The 21,134-nt window shown below is 41.4% G+C and overlaps 1 protein-coding gene across 2 annotated transcripts in view; it reads right to left on the bottom strand.

The window, feature by feature from the left end:
- Positions 1 to 4,589: 4,589 nt before the first annotated feature.
- LOC140718975 (SUMO-conjugating enzyme UBC9) overlaps positions 4,590 to 21,134 on the bottom strand; it is a 56,730-nt gene continuing 40,185 nt past the window's right edge. For both annotated transcript variants that reach the window (XM_073033288.1, XM_073033287.1), the window contains 4 exons: positions 17,009 to 17,081; positions 10,785 to 10,894; positions 10,610 to 10,689; positions 4,590 to 8,241 (listed from right to left, as the gene is read on the bottom strand). In XM_073033288.1, the coding sequence (XP_072889389.1) occupies positions 8,178 to 8,241; positions 10,610 to 10,689; positions 10,785 to 10,894; positions 17,009 to 17,081 (327 nt within the window). In that variant the 3' untranslated portion in view covers positions 4,590 to 8,177. The remainder of the gene's footprint in view (positions 8,242 to 10,609; positions 10,690 to 10,784; positions 10,895 to 17,008; positions 17,082 to 21,134) is intronic.

Below are 21,134 nucleotides of genomic sequence, written 5' to 3'. Positions count from 1 at the left end.
TTTCTGAGATTTGAAGCTTTGCTGAGATGCCTGACTGAATAAATTTGTTCTAAATAATTCCTTATTAATGTATCACTATAGTACATAATTTCAATATAAATTATCATCGGTAAAGTGATTGCCCATTTGGCAAAGGGATGAACTTAGTGTAATTTTTTCAGTGTCATTTACAGAGATACAATAAAAACCTTCTGCTTTCCATACAGATCATTCCACACGTAAGTACATCAAAGCAGTAAAAAGACAGCAAAATGCAGAATATACACTCGCTGTCCACTTTATTAGGTACTGGAGTGGAACTTGGTGGGCTCTTCTGTTGCTGTAGCCCATCCACTTCCAGGTTCAACATGTGTGTTCAGAGATGCTCTTCTGCACACCACTATTGTAACATGTGGTTATTTGAGTTACTGTCAGCTTGAACCAGTCTGGCCATTCTCCTCTGACCTCTCTCATTAACAAAGCGTTGATGAACAGAACTGCCGCTCACTGGACGGTGTTTGTTTTTTGCACTATTCTCTGTAAACTCTAGAGACCGTTATGCAGGAAAATCCCAGGAGATCAGCAGTTTCTGACCAGCCCATCTGGCTCCAATAATCATTCCACGGCCAAAGTCACTTAGATCACATTTCTTCCCCATTCTTATGTTTGGTCTGAACAACTGAACCTCTTGACCATGCTTGTGTGCTTTTATGCATTGGGTTGCTGCCAGATAATTGGCAGGTTAGATACTTGCATTAATGAGCAGGTGCACTGGTGTACCTAATAAATAGCCACTGAGTGACAAAGGTCCACCTTGAGGTAGACTGGGAGATCGAATTTTATCTTTTAGTGTATGATGGGGTTACTCAAGAGTCTGATAACAGTGGGATAGGAGCTGCCCTTGAGTCTTGTGTATGTGCGTTTGACCATTTATAATTCTCTGCCTAACAGGAGTGGGGAGAAGAGATAAGAACCGTGATGGGAGGGGTTCTTGATTAAGTTGGCTACTCCACTGGGGCAAAGGGAAGAGCAGAGGCAATGCAGGGGGCGGGTGCTGATTTGCGTGAAGCTCTGAGGTTGTGTTCACAACTCTGCAGTCCGGCGGCGCAGGGTAGTTGCCACCCCAAAGATGTGCAGGGAATGATCACAAATTAGGTCAGCAGTTCTAAAATATAATCTATGTTGAGATCAAGAGACCATAACGTACCTTATAGTGAATCTGGCACTATTCTTCAGCAAATAATTGGAGGAATTCAGTGGGTCAGAAAGTGTCTGAGGGAAATGCACAATGCATGCTTCATTTTCCTCTACAGATGCTGCCTGCGTCACTGAGCTCCTCCAGCGGCCTTTATTTTTGCTCCAGTCCAACATTCTACATGCTAATTTCTTTATTCTGCCTCTCCATCTATTTAGTGTCCAGGGAGGGGTAGGACGCGTGTTCTGGGAACAATTAATGAATATACCAGTAACTGGCTTCTTATCAGCATCGTCACAGGAGGGAAGTGAAATATTTCTAGCAACACTAGCAGCCGAAAACAATGACCTACCCAGTACAGGATGACGAGGGGCCGACCAGCGCATTTGAGGCGGCATACACATGCAGTTGCAAACTTTCCCGGTAGAAGAGATCAAATTTCCAAATGATCATGGCGGAGACATGGTAAACGCCTGACGTACCTTAGACATAGATAGATAGATAGATAGATAGATACTTTATTCATCCCCATGGGGAAATTCAACTTTTTTCCAATGTCCCATACACTTGTTGTAGCAAAACTAATTACATACAATACTTAACTCAGTAAAAAAAATGATATGCATCTAAATCACTATCTCAAAAAGCATTAATGATAGCTTTTAAAAAGTTCTTAAGTCCTGGCGGTTGAATTGTAAAGCCTAATGGCATTGGGGAGTATTGACCTCTTCATCCTGTCTGAGGAGCATTGCATCGATAGTAACCTGTCGCTGAAACTGCTTCTCTGTCTCTGGATGGTGCTATGTAGAGGATGTTCAGAGTTATCCATAATTGACCGTAGCCTACTCAGCGCCCTTCGCTCAGCTACCGATGTTAAACTCTCCAGTACTTTGCCCACGACAGAGCCCGCCTTCCTTACCAGCTTATTAAGACGTGAGGCGTCCCTCTTCTTAATGCTTCCTCCCCAACACGCCACCACAAAGAAGAGGGCGCTCTCCACAACTGACCTATAGAACATCTTCAGCATCTCACTACAGACATTGAATGACGCCAACCTTCTAAGGAAGTACAGTCGACTCTGTGCCTTCCTGCACAAGGCATCTGTGTTGGCAGTCCAGCGACTGCCATAGGGTCACCGCGATGGCGGTTAACGCGTCGCTATTACAGGTAGAGGTTCGGGGTTCAATTCCAGCGTTGTCTGAAAGGAGTTTGTACTGTACATATGCGTGGGTTTCTTCCCACAGTCCAAAAACCTATTTGGCCATTGTAAATTGTCCTCTGATTAGGCTCGGGTTAAATCCTGCTCCACGCTGTATCTCTAAATAAATTTCTATTGTGAAAATTACAGTCAGTGCAGAAGGAGGGGCTGTTTTCCATCACATTAATACCCAAGCAACACACTCAAAACGCTGGAGGAACTCAGCAGGCCAGGCAGCATCTATGTTAAAAAAAAGTAGTCGACGTTCGCGCCTGGCCTGCTGAGTTCCTCCAGCATTGTGTGTCTTGTTTGGACAACTGCAGCTTTTCTCTTGTATGTGACAGTAATACCCAACTCACTTTGACGCGACTTCGAAGCAGAACGAGCTCCTCACTGCCCCAATACTCGGCTGCCGCGCTCGTGTAAATTAGCATGACGCCCGCCGTACTGAGCAATCGGCAACGCCATTGAAGACTGACTTTTGATAATGATCGCTGTCTTTGACGCTGATTATTCCTACTCATCAGCTCCAGCCAAAGTGACATCTGAAGGGGCTCCTCACACAAGTTGAAGAGGGATCAGATTTCCCGTCAACAGAATTGATGTTGACAACGTGGGGGCAAGTGCTACTGTCTCTTACTAGCCAACACACATCTCTGAAGATCTACGTATTGATGTAGTTACAAAGGAGGCACGGCAGCGGTGATAGTTATTAGTTTTAGTTGATTTGGCATGTCATTAGACAGCCGCAAATTTCTTCAGATGAACCGTGGAAAGCATTCTAACTGCACTATAGAGGATAGAAATAATTTGCAGCAAGTGGTCAACTCCATCATGGTTACTAGCCTCCCCAACATCCAGGACGTCTTCAAGGAGCAATTCTTCAAAAAGGCAACATCCCTCATTAAGGACCCCCATCACACAGGACATGCCCTCTTCTCATTACTACCATCAGGGAAGTGGTACAGGAGCCTGAAGACACACTCAATGATTCATGAAGCTTCTTCCCCTCTGCCACCAGATTTCTGAATGGACGTTGAACCCATATTACCTCACTTCTTCCACCCATCCCCCTTTCTGCACTACATACACTCACTGTTTCGTTTTTATTGTATTGCAGTTTACTGCTGCCACAAAACAAATTTGACCACATATGCTGGTGATATTAAACTTGACTGAAATGCTGGAGGAACTCCGCAGGGCCTCTTGGAAGATCCTTGGCCTAAAAAGTCAATTCTGTTGCTTTCCATAGATGCTGCCTGACCTGCTGCGTTCCTCTAGCATTCGTGCTTGTGTCACCTGCAAGTATTTCTTGCATTTATGATCCTACTGGCTGAGTTCTGCTGCTCAATTAAATGTGCAGTATTAAATGTACCTTGATTGGCTCACTCATCCAAAACTCTGATCATCTTGGTGAATTAAGTATTGCATTGATACTTAATTGTTGCTGATGCATCTTACTGGAGTTAGGAATCCACTGTCCTCGACTTTCAGAACCAAAACAGGCCCAAAGTTTCTTTCCCTTCCTTCCCACAGTGAACATCTTGCCCAGCTCAGTTGAACCAATTCCTCTTATGAACAAATTTCACTGTGCCACACTAGGGTAGTGGTTAGCTCAACATTATTTGAGTTCAGGGCAGAGCTGGCTTCCTCTGTAAAAAAGTTTGTTTTTCCCATGCACACCTGGGTTTCCTCCCAACAGTCCAAAGGCATACCGGTTAATAGGTCATTGCAAATTGTCCTGTGATTAGGCAAGGGTTAAATCAGTGGGTTGCTGGGTGCCCTTTTCCACGTTGTATCTTTTAAGCAAAATAAAGCCGATTCTGAACCAAACACTTGAAATTTTGTGACATTCAATTCTCTTTACAAAAGGAAACTAGGGCAACATTTCATGAAGATCATTATTAACAAACAGCACGCTTATACTGACAGAAATCACTTTCCTTGGCTGAGAAGACAAGTTGGCTTTATGAAGAAAAATTATTGGATGATCCTAATGGTTACAGCTACAAAAAAATATTCTACCACAGCCAAGCTGTTTAAAATTGGGTTGGACGAATTAGGAATGCAACACACTATTGAAATTCTTAGACTGTGTGTTAAATCCATTTATCATTACATAAACCCAGCACCTCAGCAAAATATAACAAACATTTGCTGTTGTGTAAGGTAGTATGTTATTTACACAAGTGATTTAGAAAAAGACCAGGAAAACACTTTACTTTTTGCTTTTTAATTTCTTTTTCTAAACACAAATACATTAACAAACAGCATACAAACAGAGGTATCAGTGATTGAAACGGTGTGTGCTGCAATGGTACATGGTGCTCAGAGGCAGCTTACGCCTCAACAATGGAATGATTTCTTCACGTTTAAACTTTCCATTCATTAGAAATTTATTTTAAACAAGCGCATTTTCTTGCTGTCCGAGCTGCTTTTTTTTCAATATTACAATTTTACTTTTTTTTTCCGGGCAAGCAAGAGATAAGGAGAGCGAGCATGGCCTTTGGAAGTGTGCTTGGGAAGACAGCAGACTTTTTGTCAGTCATGTCTCACAATGTCACCATACTTGCATTAAGATTACAGAATGATACAGATGTCCAGAGTGTTACCTTGAAAATGAGCAATGGCCTGGATAAACCCACCCAGCAAAAAATAAAATCGGCTGTCTACAAATCTGTTAGGTTGTTTTAACCGAGGCACTGTGCACTTCAAATTAAGATACTTGCTGATGCAAATTTACCTGCTTTTCCTTGACACTTTAGTGAGCTCAAGTTACAATCATTTGTCTCACATGAAAATGAAAACCCAAATGAGTGCAGTGGATCACCAACTGATCAGCTGACTTTTGATATTTTGGACTGCACATCATAAGAATCACCACCTTTTTTTTTAAAAAAAAAGGATGAAAAGTCACTTTTCCATCGAAATAAGTATTTAGCCAAGCGTGCTATATTAAAAATTGAATCAAGGTATCAGGTAAATGCAGCAACTGTATTCTAATGAGACAAATGAAAGCAAGTTATCTGGCATTCAGTTGTTTCTAAGAATAGTGTCTACAAATTTGGATCACTTCATGGTCAGATGATAAAGACACTAGGAAGAAAAGAAAGCAACCGGGAATAAACCTGCATTTTTATTAAACTGTAGAAGTTCAGGCAGCTACACAAATCTATAAAACCCTTATTACAGATTCCATCCATAACCCCAAAAATTTTATTTTAATCTTTCTGTGCCAAGGGTTAGTTCTTGCACAGTTTAAACTGAAAAGAATGACAGCTCAAGAACTTCATTTAAATGTCACAAATTCAAACTTAAAAGATGCAAAAACAAAAATTAGGGAATGCAAGGGGAACTTAACTGTTTGAAATAAGCCTTTTGATTTTATCCAATATCATGATATCTTGAACACAGTAAAGGACCAAAGAAGGACCCCGTCATGCAATTACCAGTTTCAAGGCCCTCTGGTTTTATATGGTGAGCAAGGTGACACTGACACACTAAAGTCCCAACCACACGCAGCCATGCAATAGGCAACCATTACAACCATCAATATATTTTTTTAAATTTTGTTTCTTTACCCAGGGAGGCAAGGTTGGGAGGGGGGACATTAAAATCAGCATGTAATCTAAAGACATGCCAATTTCATACTCAAAATCCAATGGACTGTGAAAAAAAAGATATAAAAGTATTGTACAAGTTTACAGCACTACCCTGGAATACTGGTTTAAGTTTTTTTTATTTTATTTTGTTGCTTTATCCATCAAAAAATATAAACAAAGAAATGAATGTACCAGTATTCCAAGGGAGTTTTTTTAAATTTCTTTAGCAAGTGCCTGTTCTGGTTCAATTGGCATAGATGCACAATTAAGGAAGTTCACTAAGAATTACATTTTAATCTAGACAGGGGAAAGGCCAGGTGATCAGCCCTCATTCCCCAAAGCCAGGTTTTTGTGTGTTTTTTAAAAAAAGATTCCCCAATAATTTTCAAAGCAACGTTAGCAGATAAAGAATTTCCAATTGCAAGAGATGCACACCTTTTAAAAAGTGCTCCAGTTCCCTTTCCCTTCATGCAATCAGCAAATTCAAATTATGCCACAAAACATTTTGCTTCCCGATTCTGTAAATGTGAATGCTCTACTGCGCCGAGTCATTACAAAACCTCCTTAACTCACAATTCCACAGGTTCCTGAGGCAACCAACTATTTGATACTGGGCTGCAGACAGAAATGTGATGCTAGCTGGAAGCTAAGGAAACAGCATAGCCATCTTGATGAAGATTGTTTTACATACATTATTACTTGATGCTCAGCACTGTACAAAAATGGAAATACAAGAACCTTTTACACAAAAGGATATAACACTGGTGACTGACTTCACACGCCTGTTAGGCCTGTCCAAAGTCTTTCTTCGTGAATGAGTGACACTTTTCCTATGGGCACTTTGCTTCCCATCAAGTTTCAGGGACACCTGAGGAAGTTAGCCGTGCTGCCAGCGGGAGGATGAGAACTTGTCTTTGCATGCAAACCAGAATCATGTTCACACGCAGAACTCTCAGGATGTGTATTATGAGAACAGCCACATCCAGTTAAATGTCTAGAAACATTAAAAATATAAAACACCTCTGTAATAACTGCAGGGGCATTCAATGTTATAATTGCTTAAAGGAATTGCTGAGGATTCCCTCACCACTAATACATGAAAAAGGTAGGGGCAGATGCAAAATCCCTTCCTCCGAATCCAAATCTTAAATATGCACCTTTCTGTATGGTTAGGCCGCTTAAAAAATCCTCTGCAAAGCCACTAACCCGCACTAAGATGTCAAAGGTATCTTAATTCCACTTTTTTTGTCCTGATTTTTTTAAACTGTGGCACATTCACTTGCACTTTTCCAAAAGAGAGTACTACATCCCTCTAAGCTACAGCAGCACTGGGAGGAAGCCTAAAACAAAGAGAAATGAGAAGTGGCATCAGTGCGTCCTTTCAGGGAGTTGTGGTCAAACAGCTCGCACGTGCCAATCTACCACATTTAAAAAAGGAGCAACCAACTTTAAGATACAAAAAAGGTCATAAGCCAATACACCACACAGCAGGCTGGGTTACTCCAGCTGAAAACCAAGAATGTTCTATCTGATGGGTCCTTCCAAAGACAAACTATTAACACAGATGCTTTAAAAAAAACTCTGATGTGATTTGGAGAATGGGTAGATAGAAAGAATATCTTATTAGCAGCTTTTCTTTTAAAAATACACCATTTATTACAGGACTTCCAAGTCTCTCTTAAAGAGCCACTGTGGATTTAAGAGTCTTGGCATTAAGAGCAAAATGCAGATCGTGGTATGTAAATAGATACAATAGTTCTTCACTTTCTTCTCATAAAATCTTCCTCTTGATGAACACAGTCCTGGAAGCTTGACAACTTAGAGATGCTTAGAAATAGGCCAGAAAAATCATAGTGGATGAAAGCTGGAAAAAACTGACTGCTATTTTCTAGTCAGCCAACATTAAATAGGAGCCTGAATTTCTGGCTACACTGAAGGCCAATTGACCCGAGTACTAGGGCATTTTTTTAAAATATAAATTAAAACATTTTAATACAGCCGCCACAGAAACACAGCAAGTTTCGTGCCAAGATGATTTGCCTTGTTTTTTTTTTGTGTGTGAATTAGAACTGTCCAAGTAATGATGCATTTATTTTCCCCAAAGATTCCCAATTGCTTGTAACAGGAACTTGCTAAATGTGAATAGCGTGCCTTCTTTTCTTAGCCGACAGTCAGAAATCCATATCCTTTTGTTGTGTGGTTTTTATGTTGGAGCGAATTTCTTGGCCTGTGCTCGCACTCGTTTTTCATACTCTACTCTGTTCTGGCTGTGAAAAATGAACAGGGAATTGCAGAAGTCAGAAAAAAAATCATACAATATATTTCTATCTTAACAGCAAATTCTTTTTTGTATTCCTGAACAATCAGCAATACGAACAAGTGCCTTTTATTTTTATTTAGAGACACAGAGCAGAATCAGCCGTTCCAGCTCTTTGAACCGCACCACCCAGCCACCCACCTACTTAACCCTAACCTAATCATGGGACAATTAACGTACCTGGCACATCTTTGGACCATGGGTGGAAACCGGAGAAGGCCCACGCATTCCACAGGGAGGATGTACAGAGAGTTATTACAGAAGACACTAGGATTGAACTTTGAACTCCAATATTCTGAGCTGTAATAGCGTGTGCTACATTGCGGCGCACCAACTTTTGTTTGCTTTATATGAAGATACACACAAAATATTTCCCTAAGTACTGGTCACCTACAATTCAGTTGTATTCTGAAAGAAAATATTCAGCTGGGTTTCAGGTAGAATACTCGAGATTGAAGTACTCTGGATTTCTTAATCACCTCCACCTACAGAGATACTGTAAATTCCATCCCACTCAGCTGACTTCCGTAGCGCAGAAGTTAGCCTGACACCATTACAGCTTGAGGTTTTCCTGAGTTAGGAGTTCAATTCCCACTGCTGTCTGTAAGAAGTTTGTACATTCTCTCAATGGGTTTCCTCCCACAATCCAAAGACGTACTGGCTAGTAGGTTAACTGGTCATTGTAAATTGCCCTGTCATTAGGCGAGGATTAAATTTGGCATTGCTGGGCAGCGTGGCTCATTGACCCGGTAGGGCCTGTCTCGTGATGTATCTTTAAATAAATAAATTCATACAAGTCCAATAGGAGACGCTCACCTTGCTCAAAATTACACTTTCATCAAAATAGTGACACCCATCAATAGTTCTAATTTGTAAACAAACCAAAAGAAGTGCCCATCTTTTAAATATTTACACGTTAATGCATATCCAGTCTTGGCTACTTCAAAAGTACCAGTATTGCATAAACAGAGTACTCTTTTTAATGGTTTTCTGGCTGATAATAGATGATACAATTTAGGTCTGTACATCTTTTAGAATAGTTCAATTTCAGTGTATATAATGATTAAATCGTATTTCCTCCAGAATAATCAGCAGTCAGTACTCTTCTATTCAAGGCAAATAATACGGAGTACGGTGAACAGTTTTGGGCACTTGTCTAAGACTGTTACGCAGCTCTAAACAATGGGTTCCTAAGAGACGTGAACCAGTTAATTGGAAGACCAGACAATGGTGATTTGAAACTTGTTTGTGTGTCTGTAGTGTGGATACGAAGGAGGTCCGAAAAGTTATACGTGATTCAAAGGAAAGTAATATAGATACATTGTCCTTTGATTTTTAGCATATAAACTGTCATGTAACATTGGGTCAAGTAGGCCTCTTCCTCCAAAAGGGTCTCAACATAATGCTTGCTGTGTCTCGCTTTTGTCGTAAAAAAGACTACTTCACTTCCACCAGCTACTTTTCTTTGGTGACTTTGTTCATCCTGGCATTGGATGGGGTCCAGAGGAGGTTCATAAGAATGATCCCAGGAATGAAAAGATTAAAGAACAAGGTGCTTTTGATGGCTCTCGGCCGGTACTTGCTGGAATTTAGTAGAAATTGGGGGGGGTAATCACATTGAAACCTATCAAGGGACCTAAATAGAGTGGACAGCGAGAGGCTGTTTCCTATAGTGGGAGAGTCTAAGACCAGAGGGCACAGGCTCAGAAGGCTTCGCTTTAGAAGAGATTAGGGGGGGGGATTTCTTTAGCCAGAGGGTGATAAATCCATGGAATTCATTGCCTCAGATGGCTGTGGAGGCCAAGCCATTGAGTATATTTAGCAGAGGTCGATAGGTTCTTGATTAGGCATCAAAGGTAGGAGAATGGAGTTGAGGGGTAATAATAAGTCGGCCATAATGGAATGCTGAAGTAGACTTGATGGGCCAAAAGAATTAATTCTGCTCCTAAGTCTTATAAGTTGGCTGGAGTAAATATCAGTGGATTATATGTAACGCAATAGACAGTCCAGATCCATGTTCAAACTGTAGATAATCTAAAACTAAGAACCAGAAAATGTGTTTTACCACCAGCAAGTAAAACTAAACTGTGACAATCCAAAAAAGGACATGATAGTTAGAATGTAGCTTCAGGAACACGAAGTCACCTGTGATCGATAAGCATGCCATTTGATGCCATTTCAGAGCTAACAGGATGAACAGGTCAAAAAGTTAATTAAGTTCAAGTAGCTATCTTTTCCCTAGTGCGATTAATAGTTATTCGATGAGAAGCAGTGCTAGGTTTACTGAAAACACAGCGTTTATTTGTTATCTTACTTACCAGTAGATTGTGTATGCTTCTGCTTGTGCTGGGTCTTGAATGTTTGGCTCGTTAAGAAGTTCTTGAATTCCTAGTAATATCTATTTTGAAAAATAGATCACAGGTCAATGGTGAAAAGTTGAACAGCCAGTACAGCTCCACAAAAAGTTTGTGCAAAATGATAATGGCACCTGACCTGCTTGATAGTGATGGCTGGCCTCCAGTCCTTATCTTCCTCCAGAATGGATAGACACACAGTACCAGAGGGATAGACATTTGGGTGGAATATTGGCGGCTCAAATTTACCTGGTTGGAACAATTTTGAAAAATGCTTCCTTAAAATCTTGTGCATTTAACTTCATGACCAATACACTAGATTGACCTGGAATGTTACTAAAAATGGCTCACCTTGTACCACAGTCCTTCTGTTCCAATACAACCAAGTAAAAGATAAGACCATATGACATAAGAACAGAATTAGGCCTTGAATGCTTTCATATTTCATTCTTATTGCCCTATACAGCACAGTGGTTCTTTAAGGTTGTCTAGCTGGAGGTTGGGGAGGTAGTGGGGATAAGCACCCAGTATCTATTAACTGCTCTCAATAGTGTGCGCCTCAAATAGCCACTGACAACTAAGACAAGTCCTGGCCTCACGTGTTATGTTGCATAACTACTAAACCCCGTGGAACTGTTTCTACTGACGTAAGGGGCAAAGGCAAGTTCTGGCACCTTAAACTCAGCTGCACTGGGCAGGAGGGCTCATCAGCTGTGGTTGGCAGTTCATCGAGAAGAAAAACCCTGATTTCAAACCTCTGCTGCTTTGTGGCTATACCCACTCATGGGGAAGGTTTAGGCAGTAAACCCCGAGGAAAAATCTGGAGCTGGAGTCCCTAAGGATATGTTGAGTTCAACGCTGAATGGCAACTCCTGTGATGCTGTTGGTGCTAAATTGCATCAGTCTCTGGCACTCCTTTGGATTCATCAGCTGCATGGAGAGGGGAGCCTGCTGCATGGGCTGAAGCCTGCTCTCCATACTGTACTGCCCAGCTTGTATACTTGTAGACTGCTTTGTTGCAACACCCATGGTCGACCTTGACCAACAGAGGCCTCAATACAGCTCACTCCTAATTCTGCTTCTTTCATTAACAACCTGGCTGAAAATCTAAGAGTCAGTATCTACTCAACCTGAAGACAAATGAATCTATAATAACAGAATGATGGAAGAACTCAGGTCAGCAAGCATCTGTACTGACAAAAAATGCAGTTCAATATTTAGGTTTGTGAGCCTGCAGCAGGAACAAGGGGGACACAGGGAAAAGTGCCAGTATATTTCAGTATGAAGGTGAATGGGAGTGAAGCATGAGCAAAGGGAGAAGAAAACTAGCTGGACATGAGAGTGTAATGGAGGATGGGACCACGTGTGTGGAAATGTCATATTGCTGAAGGTAACATCTTCTGCCAAAGCAGATAAGAGTAGACGGGAACTGGTCGGGTCTGTACTTCAGCAAGAAAATTGAAAACTCAACATTCAGCACTGAGTTGTCACCTTCCAAGTGGAATGTGGGATGCTGATCCTCCAATTTGTTTGGCCTCCCTGCAGAATTAGAGAAGTCTGCGGAAGGACAGCCTGGTGCAGGGAATAAAGAGTTAAAATGATATGAAACCAGAATCTTGAGACAAGCTGTTGCAGACACAGCACAGATGCTCCATAGAACTCACCTAGTCTACACATGGTACACCAGGGAAGGCCATATCATGAGCACTGAATCTGCAGACCAGGTTGAAAGAGCTGCAAGTGAACCTTTGGCTCACCTAGAAGGGCTGTTTAGATGGTGGTTGGTTGGGGGAATGGGTGGGTAGGAGAGAGAAGGGGCAGATGTTTTATCTGCTGGAAAGAGCTAGGGTACAGGGAAGAAGGGGGCAATTATACTTGCAGAAAGCAAGAAGTGGGAGTCAAGAGGGGATAATGTGGCTAGTGGAGGGATCGTGTTGGGAGTTTGCAAAGCATGATGTGTTGGATGCTGTAAAAGGTAAAAAATCAAAAGATTGCGACTGATAATTCTGTCTGGGGAGAGGAGGATGGGGTCAGAGCAGAATTATTAATTCTTATAAATTAATTTAGAGATGCAATATGGATTAGACCAGCAACCCAAAAATTTAACCCTAACCTAATCATGGGACAATTTACAATGACCAAAATGAAACCGGAGCACTCAGTGAACACACTCATTCCAAGGGGAGTCCTTACAGACGGCACCAAAATGAACGCTGAACTCCAATACCCCAAGCTGTAAACGTTGCATTAACTGCTATGCTACTGTGGGGGCTCCATCAATGGAAGGCTTGCTTCTAATGTAGGATATTTCCCAAACTCTAGATTGGATTGCCTCAAATTGAGAACAGACACAACAGAAATGGAAAAATTTGGGAAAAAGGGAAGGTATACTTACAGGGAGCAGGGTGAGAGGAGATGTCAGTGGCAAGTCCATCATCTAATAGAGAATCAGAGATTCAATCTACGACAATGATGGCAGGGTGGAAGCCGGTGGCAAAAGTGATGAAATGAAATTCATCACAAGTGTAGGAAGCAGCATCAATGTAGTGGAGAAAGTGCTTGGGGGGTTGCCAGAACAGGCTTGGAATAAGGATAGCTCTACAGGTGCTGCAAGGCTTCATGCTACCCCTAGAAAGTGCGTGGAATCTAAAGAGAAGCTAAAGGTGAGGACATCTTCGGCCAAGTAGATGAGAGTGGAAGGTAACTGGTTAATTCTGTATTCGAGAAAGAAATGAACATCAAGTCTCCATATACCTCCATCAGTAAGTTATTATGGCTCGCAATTTCTTTCTCATGACCCAGGGACCTAAACAGCCTTTCCAGGTGAGGCAGAAATTCACCTGTACCTCTACTAACTCGGTCAACTGTATCTGGTGCTTATGATGTGACCTTCTCCACATTGGTGAGATCAAGGTAACCTGTCTGTGATTGTCAACGAGCTTCCAGTTGCATGGTTACTATAGTTCACCTTCCCACTCCCACACTAACCTGCCCATCCTCAGACTTCTCCACTGCTACGGAGAGAGCAAACAAAATGGAGGAACAACATCTTATATTGTACTTGGGTAACTTACAACCCAATGATGTGAATACTGAAGTTTCTGAAATCATGTAGCCCATATTCCCCAGTCCTCTCCTCCTACATGCACTTTCCTGTCTACCTAGCTTTGTTAATTAACCCCTCCCCCACCTTGTTACACCTAGCATCCACTCCCCAGCTGATTGCACCTGTCACCCAGCTGCCTCTGCTACACAAAGCCCACCCCACCCTTTCATGCCACTGTCTGTCAATTCTTGCTGTTCCTTCAGTCCTGACACAAGATCTTGACCCAAAACTTCAACTTACATATTTTGCCTCCACAGGTACTGCAGGACCCATTGAGATTTTTCCTCAAAACACAAAAATGAGATTTTTCGTCATGCTGTTTTTGTTCTAATGAACCTGGAACTTCCCTTTTCCTCTGGGAGCAGGCTATGCTTTTAAAATAAGTTACACTTTGTAACTACCATAATAGGCTGACCTAAATAGCTACCAACTGGAATGGCAAATCAAAATTTCCATAAGACACACATTTGTGTTATCAGTATACTGAGCATGTGTCTATATTCAAAACTATGCTATTTCCATACTAAACATCAAAAGCAGCAAAAACCTACAGGAACTCAGCAGGTTGGGCAGCAATCTGAGGAACTCCAGTCCTGCAGTCTTTTGTGCCTCCATCAGCGGGGGCTAGCTTATTATCTGTGCCCTCTGGTATCAGATATTTCAACCCTAGGAAACAGATACTCTCTGTCCACTCTATCTATGCCTCTCATAATCTTATAAACCTCTATCAGATCTCCTCTCAGCCTCCGCTGCTCCAGAGAAAACAACCCAAGTTTATTTTCTCCTGATAGTAGATTCTCTCTAAACCCGGCAGCATCCTGGTAAACCTCTTCTGCACCCTCTCCAGAGCCTCAACTTTCTTCCTACAGCAGGTGCGATCAGAACTGTGCATAATACTCCAGGTGTGGCCTAACCAGTTTTATAAAATTGCAACACAGCCTCTTGACTTTTTAAACTCAATCTTGGTTTGAATTTCATCCACTGCAGCAGCTTATTGTATTTTCCTTTATACTTGATTCAGTTTTCAAACCCACTTTCTTTGGTGGCTCTCTTTTAAGCCTTCGTCAGATTAAGCAATGTACTGTTCTCCAGTCAATAACAAATGCTGAAGACTTTATCCACCTGGCCTTTTCACTGAAATGGTTTCAAGAGAAGCTGGCTAATATTGTTGATGATCAACAATGCATTTAAGGACATTAGAGAGGAACGAAAGAGGGGATAAGGGGTTTGCGTTTCAAACAGCTTTGAATTATAAATATGCACTTCTCTTTCTGACAAAAACGTTTAAAACCGCACAATTTCAGGAATATTTATAGATTTATATATACATATATCTATATATACACACACACACATATTATATGTGTGTGTGTATATATATAAAATCAGCTCTGGTTTCATTGAATAATGTCTTCTCACTGCTTTCATCACTCCTCTTAGACTTTTAGACAGAGGAGCAGAACTGGGCCATTTGGCCCATCGAATCTGCTCCTCCATTCTATCATTGCTGATATATTATCCCTCTCAATTCCATTCTCCTGCTTTCTCCCTGTAACCTTTGATACCCTGACCAATTACGAACCTATCAACCTCCACTTCAAATATACCCAACGACTTGGCACCCACAGCAGTCCGTAGTAATGAAGTCCACAGTTTCAACACCCTGTGGCTGAATAAATCCCTCCCCTTCACAGACCTGAGTAAAATCTATGAGGAAGCCCAGGACTAGATCAATGTGTAGGGTCTCGTAATACAAGCCTACCCCAGAAACTGCTGAGGAAAACACTGAAAAATGTCAAATTAGACCCATTTCACAATAATCAAAGATGACAAGCTTTTGGTATTGTAGCGATGTGCTACACACAGTGCTGAAATAACGACACGCAGTTGGTAAGTCGTTTCAAGACTAGTTTATTCAAACTTCCCTAGCACCCGCCCTCTCCAGGCGGAAATGACGTCAGAGGTGCATTACCTAAGTCTCTCCCCGCGCGCTGGCTATTTGTGAGCCGGTTCGCCTGCGCAGAAAGTGGGTCGCCACAGTATGTTTCTAACTCCCTCTGACCTTCACAGCCATTTAAAAATAAATTAAAATAATAAAAACACTGCAAGCAATTTAATATGTAATTTTACCATGTAGCCATGAAATGAATGGGCTCAACAGGTCAAAAAATGCCCACTCCGTGCAAATGCCAGTGAAATGGCAGCAAGTTTAAAACCCATGCTGTTGCATCAGAACCCACACAACAGCAGGCTGCATTGATAGATTCGCCATGTGTCAAGATCCAAAACTTCCTAGCTATAGATATAAGCCAGCAACTTGGTAGCATAGCAGTTAGCTCGATTGCTCATGGCTGAGTGCACTATTGTCCTGTACATTGTTAGCTGGTATCATGTCGTCTGTTATGGGATTGTCCTGCGTTTTATGTTTGGTACTGAACCACAATCAATTCTGGCAATAAAGTGATTCTGATTACAGCTCGGAGTGTCAGAGTTCGATCTCAGCAGCCTCTAAGGCAGGGATTTCCAGCCTTGTTAATGCCATGGATCTCTACCATTAACTGTGGGGTCTCTGGGCCCCAGGTTGGGACCCGTACTCTTAGGAGTCTCTGTACCATCCACTCCACCCATCATGCCCCCTCCCCCAACAAGTGGGTTTTCTCCAGGCGCTCCGGTTCCCTCCCACAGTCCAAATTTAACTGCTAGGTTAATTGGTCATTGTAAATTGTCATGTGAGAAGGTTAGGGTTACATCGGGGTTGTCAGGAGCTGCTGGGTGGTGCAGCTCAAAGGGCCTATTCCCACAACACCTCTATATAAATAAAATAATTCGGTATGGAATTGCCATACTGTGCACCTTTGTCACTGTAACACCTTATTATGCACTGTTATTATATTAACTCAATTTACTGTTGGAATTAATTGATCTGTATGAACAGAATACAAAACAAGTTATTTTCCCCACAGAACATGTGACAGTAATAAACCAATTTATCAAATTTATATTTCATCTGCTATAATTGAACATGAAAAATAATGTGTTGTGTCCTAATCTTAAACTGCTGCAAAGGGTCAAAAATTCTGATGAACCATTAGTTTTCAAATGTTTATTCATGGAAGATCTAACGGGAACCCAGGAGAGCAAAGAACTATCAAAAACAAACAAGTCTTTCCCCCATATTATGAGATCTAGAGCAACTTGGAGGGTTCCAGTGGGTCACTGATTAATCTAAGTAACAACTGAAATGTCTGCACACTTACACTTTGGTGGCGATGAGGGATAGTCATCCTTAAACAGCATTCGAAGCTTATACTGTCCACCTTCCCACGGCGTCTGAAAGAGAAGAATATCTCATTATCACTTCCCTAAATAATCAATACTAATGCTATTATGCTGAGCAAACCATCAGTACAGTTGCAAATTCAAGCAAACTAAAAAGCAATTCTGAGAATAATGAAAATTAATATCTGTAAACAATTCAATTACAGGAACTTGTAGGGGATCATACCACTTTTGAGAGAATAAAATTGATCGACCCTGCCACCACCCAGTACACAATAATTGTGACAATGGCAGTAGCATTATGCTGTTGTATATTTAACTACATACACTTTATGTCAACTTGTACATCTACAGAATATTTTATCTGTTATTATTGTGATAATATTATTGTATTTGTAAGGGCATTTTTTTCCACCAGAGAGTGGTGAATATGTGGAGGCCAAGTCATTCAGTATATTTAAAGTGCAGGATGATAAATTCTTGTTTAGTCAGGGTATGATGGGTTATGGGGAGAAGGCAGGAAACTGGGGCTGAGAGGGAAATGGCAGAGCAGACTCAATAGGCCAAATTCTGATGCTATATCTTATGGTCTTATGTACTATGTTTTGCATCTTGGTCCCTGAGGAACAACATTTTGTTTAGCTGTATACACATTGGGTTGAGTTATTCTCCAATCTTGGCAATACATCTGCAAACATTTTGTCACCATGCAAGGAGACATCACATGTGCACTGTTCATTGTGGTGTGTCCTCCGAAAGCTTGGCCTTATCAATCAGCTGACTGATCTTCATTTCCGAAACTCAATTGTGATGTGGGGAGGAAATCTCATCACTGATTACATGGCAAACTTCATGCGCTGTGGCCTGGAATTTTGCCCGTTTAGACGTGTTCACAGAAAACCATGCTTCTAAGAATTCTCTTGCACCATGACGTTCACTGATGCCCGGTCAAATTTAAGCCCCTCTTAATCTTCAAGGGTAGAGACTAGGGAGAGTTGGTCATGCCGCTTTACAGCCAAGTGATGTTCATAGATCCTTGTGGATAGTTTTCTCCCAGTTTGGCCAACATAAACATTTGCTACAGTCCCCACATTGGACTTTGTAGACGTTGGTCTTATTCAATAGCCAGGTATATTCATCTAGTCTTCAAAGTACTCTCCTCGATGTTGCTGTTGACTTATGCTCGACTGAAATTCTATGTATACATATATACGGATAGGTAACAATAGACTTGAAGTGCATGCAACAGTACATCACAGGAACAAACCCTTTGGCCTACGATGTCTGTGCCAATCATGGGATTAAACTAATCCCATCTGCCTACACATCTCTCTATTCCCTGCCTGTTCTTCTTCCTCTTAAACATCACTATTACGTCTGTTTCCACCACCAACCCTGATGACATATTACTGGCACCAAACACTTTGTGTAAAAAATAACATGCCCACGCTTCCCCTTTCAACCTTCCTCTTCCCCATGCTCTCTAATATTTGATATTTCTCCTCTTGGGGGAAAATAAAGATTGAGTGGTATAGAGTAGACAGGCAATTTTATAAACATCCCAATTCTAGCTGCACTATTTTACTCTGTGCTAGAGAAGAAATTTTGTTTGTGAGTTTATGTGATGTGTTTGTAATAGTTGAATGGTCATCAGGCATGCTAGATGAATTAATTATTACAAACAATCCAAACACATTAATCAGATACAAAGGCAAGGTTGTATTCTTTAAATGGAGACTGAAAGGGTACAAGCATTTCTTCCTGAATTACCGTAGATTCCGGATTTTAAGCCGCTACTTTTTTCCCACATTTTGAACAGCTTTGAACTTTGCGGCCAATAATCCGAAGCGGCTAATGCATGGTTTTTTTCATGCCGCCTCGTAAACATTTTGCCTCGTAACAGTAGACCAATAAAATTGATGAGTAGTTCACAGAGGTCCAATGAAATTGTACGATAAATCAAGCGCACTTTCACAATTAAATTATTGTAAATCAGTCATTTGTACTCACCCTCATCAACATGGAAAACACTCGAAGCATTGTGCTACCTACCCTACTTAGTTTAAACTATATTTGTTTTCTGTACTACATCGCGGGATGCTATGACGACACACCCGGTTTCGCGGTGTCTTGTGGGAAAATGCCGTTTGCGATGAAACGGAAAGGAGGGGGGAGCGCATTACGCGAGCGGCTTTGGATCCGAGCGAAATCTGCTTTTAAATGCCGTTTGCGATGAAACGGAAAGGAGGGGGGAGCGCATTACGCGAGCGGCTTTGGATCCGAGCGAAATCTGCTTTTAAATGCCGTTTGCGATGAAACGGAAAGGAGGGGGGAGCGCATTACGCGAGCGGCTTTGGATCTGAGCGAACTCTGCTTTTAAATGCCGTTTGCGATGAAACGGAAAGGAGGGGGGGAGCGCATTACGCGAGCGGCTTTGGATCTGAGCGAACTCTGCTTTTAAGTTAAAGGTATCAATAACTTTTCCTGGTAGGCTGCAGTATATATATTTTTTACCAGTCGTTAGGAGATATTGGAATGTTGTTCAGTAAAGAAGTATACGCAACGTATATTTAAAAGTAGCCGCGTACGGGCACGGTTCGAAAAAAAGCATTTGCAATATGTATTTGTTTTTGTTACCATATGGATTTAATTAAAAGTTAAAAAAATCCTCACGTGTAATATCTTTCTGTGTAAATATCTCATATTACAACGTGGGACACCTGCGGCCGAAAATCCGGTGCGGCCTTTACATTTAAAAAAATGATTTTATTTCTAAAATTAGAGCCAGCGGCTTAAAATCAGGTGCGCTCTGTAGTCCGGAATCTACGGTATATCATTCTGACCTCCAAGACAACCACAACCTTATCATAGGGTTTGGAGGCTTGCCTGCATCAATGACCTGGAGAGCTACGTTGGTGGGGGCTTTACCCTTTATGTAGGGTCACCCATGCCAAATAGATCAAAGGGTAGAAGCCAGGCGAAGAGTGGCCCACTGGTCCTCCAGATTTGGGGGTTCAGCTCAGGGCTAGCAACCCTGAATGGTCAAAAAAAACTTTATGGAAACAGCAATGAAGAATCCTTCTACATCTGCATCCTGAGTCTCTAGCCAGATCTTGCATAACTGACAGTAGTGAAAACCGAGTGGAAACTAGTGGCACAATGAAGGAAGCCCTGAACACCACCAGAGATAGTGGACCTTCACTGCTGCCCTAAACGCCAGTGGCATAACAGGCAATGGCACAACATATCATTCTGACCCACAATATGGTATCTCCTACTTATCAAACGACCCTAAAATGGAACTATTTTATCACATTACTGGTATTCCACAACAAAATCCAGGTAAAAAAACAACCATTTTCCAATACACCTGTCACTGCTGACCTAAACTACTTTAATCCAGTCAAATTTAAATTTCCCATCTTGGTTTAAATCCTGTCATGGGATTGACTTCAGCTTTTCTCCTTGGAATAAATTCTACACATTTTTAATCTAGGAGTTCTCAACTGGGGTCTATGGACCTCTCAGTTAATGATAGTGGTCCATGACATAAAAAGGGTTGGGAACCCCTTGTTTAGAGCATGTTTCATCATCCTCCTATACTAATAGGCCTATATAAATGCAAGTTGTTGGTCAAGTTTCAGAAAGAAGTTTGCGCATATCATTTCATACTGTCATAGTACTTCCAACCATACCTAGACCATGTAACATTCGCAGACATAACGGAAGTATTTATTATTTATGAAGGCCCCAACTAGACAACACATTCCAAACTTTAAAAACTCAGAAATAAACCTGTTTTAACATGGTGCTTAGGAAATAAGAGTCCTCAGCTCCCACTGCTTGGCTGAAACCCCGTGAACAAGGTACTCACACCTTGCTATTTTAAAGCATGGTATAAACTTACTGGAAACAAGCACTGCACAACTAGAACAGGTGTTCAGGAAACACAATGGCAACTCAAACAACACAAATGAATCGTGTTAGGGCACATTCTGGAGTTGTGTTGAAGGCAAAACATTCACTTCAGCAACCAATCCTTAATGTGGATTGTAGATTATATTTAAAATGCAGCCCTGGAGCTGCAGACACAGTTAACTGCAA

This window comes from Hemitrygon akajei, chromosome 31, assembly GCF_048418815.1.
Source record: "Hemitrygon akajei chromosome 31, sHemAka1.3, whole genome shotgun sequence".
NCBI classification, from domain to species: Eukaryota; Metazoa; Chordata; class Chondrichthyes; order Myliobatiformes; family Dasyatidae; genus Hemitrygon; species Hemitrygon akajei.
The sequence above is the reverse complement of the archived record's forward strand: the minus strand, read 5'-3'. Positions and strand labels throughout refer to the sequence as shown.